We start from the raw sequence: 528 nt of genomic DNA, 5'->3' as shown, positions 1-528 counted from the left end.
ATATATATATATATATATATATATATATATATATATACAAACAGATAGACAAAAAAAATAAATAAATAAATGAGAGAATAGGAGGACGTGTACATACACCTGAATGATCCTTATTATTTCTTTTTATTGTATTTAATATTTTGTATATATTAATAAACAAAAACAAAAACAAAAAACAAAAAACAAAAACAAAAACAAAAAAGAATAAACTATAAAGTGCATGCATTCAGGTGTACAGGCAGCTCCTACCCTCAATTCATTTTTGGCTCTTTTTGCTATTTCTTCTGCTTTCTCGCTATCTATTTCTTTTCCTGTGAACAGCAACAACATCTGCTGCAGTTGCTGCTGCTGCTGCTGCTGCTGCTGCTGCTGCTGCTGCAGTTGCAGCTGCTGCTGGTAATACCGGGTGTGAGTATTTGGCTGTTCTGCTGCTAGTGCTGTGCAGTACGCTGCTGCTGCTGCTGCTGCTGCTGCTGCTGCTACTTCTGCTGCAGCAGCTGCTGCTACTGGTGGTGGTGGTGCTGCTGC

The 528-nt window shown here is 38.1% G+C and overlaps 1 protein-coding gene across 1 annotated transcript in view; it reads right to left on the bottom strand.

The window, feature by feature from the left end:
• Positions 1 to 295: 295 nt before the first annotated feature.
• Positions 296 to 528, bottom strand: part of EMH_0027160 (uncharacterized protein) — a gene marked incomplete at both ends in the record, with an annotated part of 1,655 nt that continues 1,422 nt past the window's right edge. The window contains one exon of the mRNA XM_013493993.1: positions 296 to 528. Within this exon, the coding sequence (XP_013349447.1) occupies positions 296 to 528 (233 nt within the window).

This window comes from Eimeria mitis, genomic scaffold (assembly GCF_000499745.2).
Source record: "Eimeria mitis Houghton genomic scaffold, Emh_scaff1001, whole genome shotgun sequence".
In the NCBI taxonomy this organism is placed as follows: domain Eukaryota; phylum Apicomplexa; class Conoidasida; order Eucoccidiorida; family Eimeriidae; genus Eimeria; species Eimeria mitis.
This window is presented reverse-complemented; position numbering and strand designations above follow the sequence as displayed.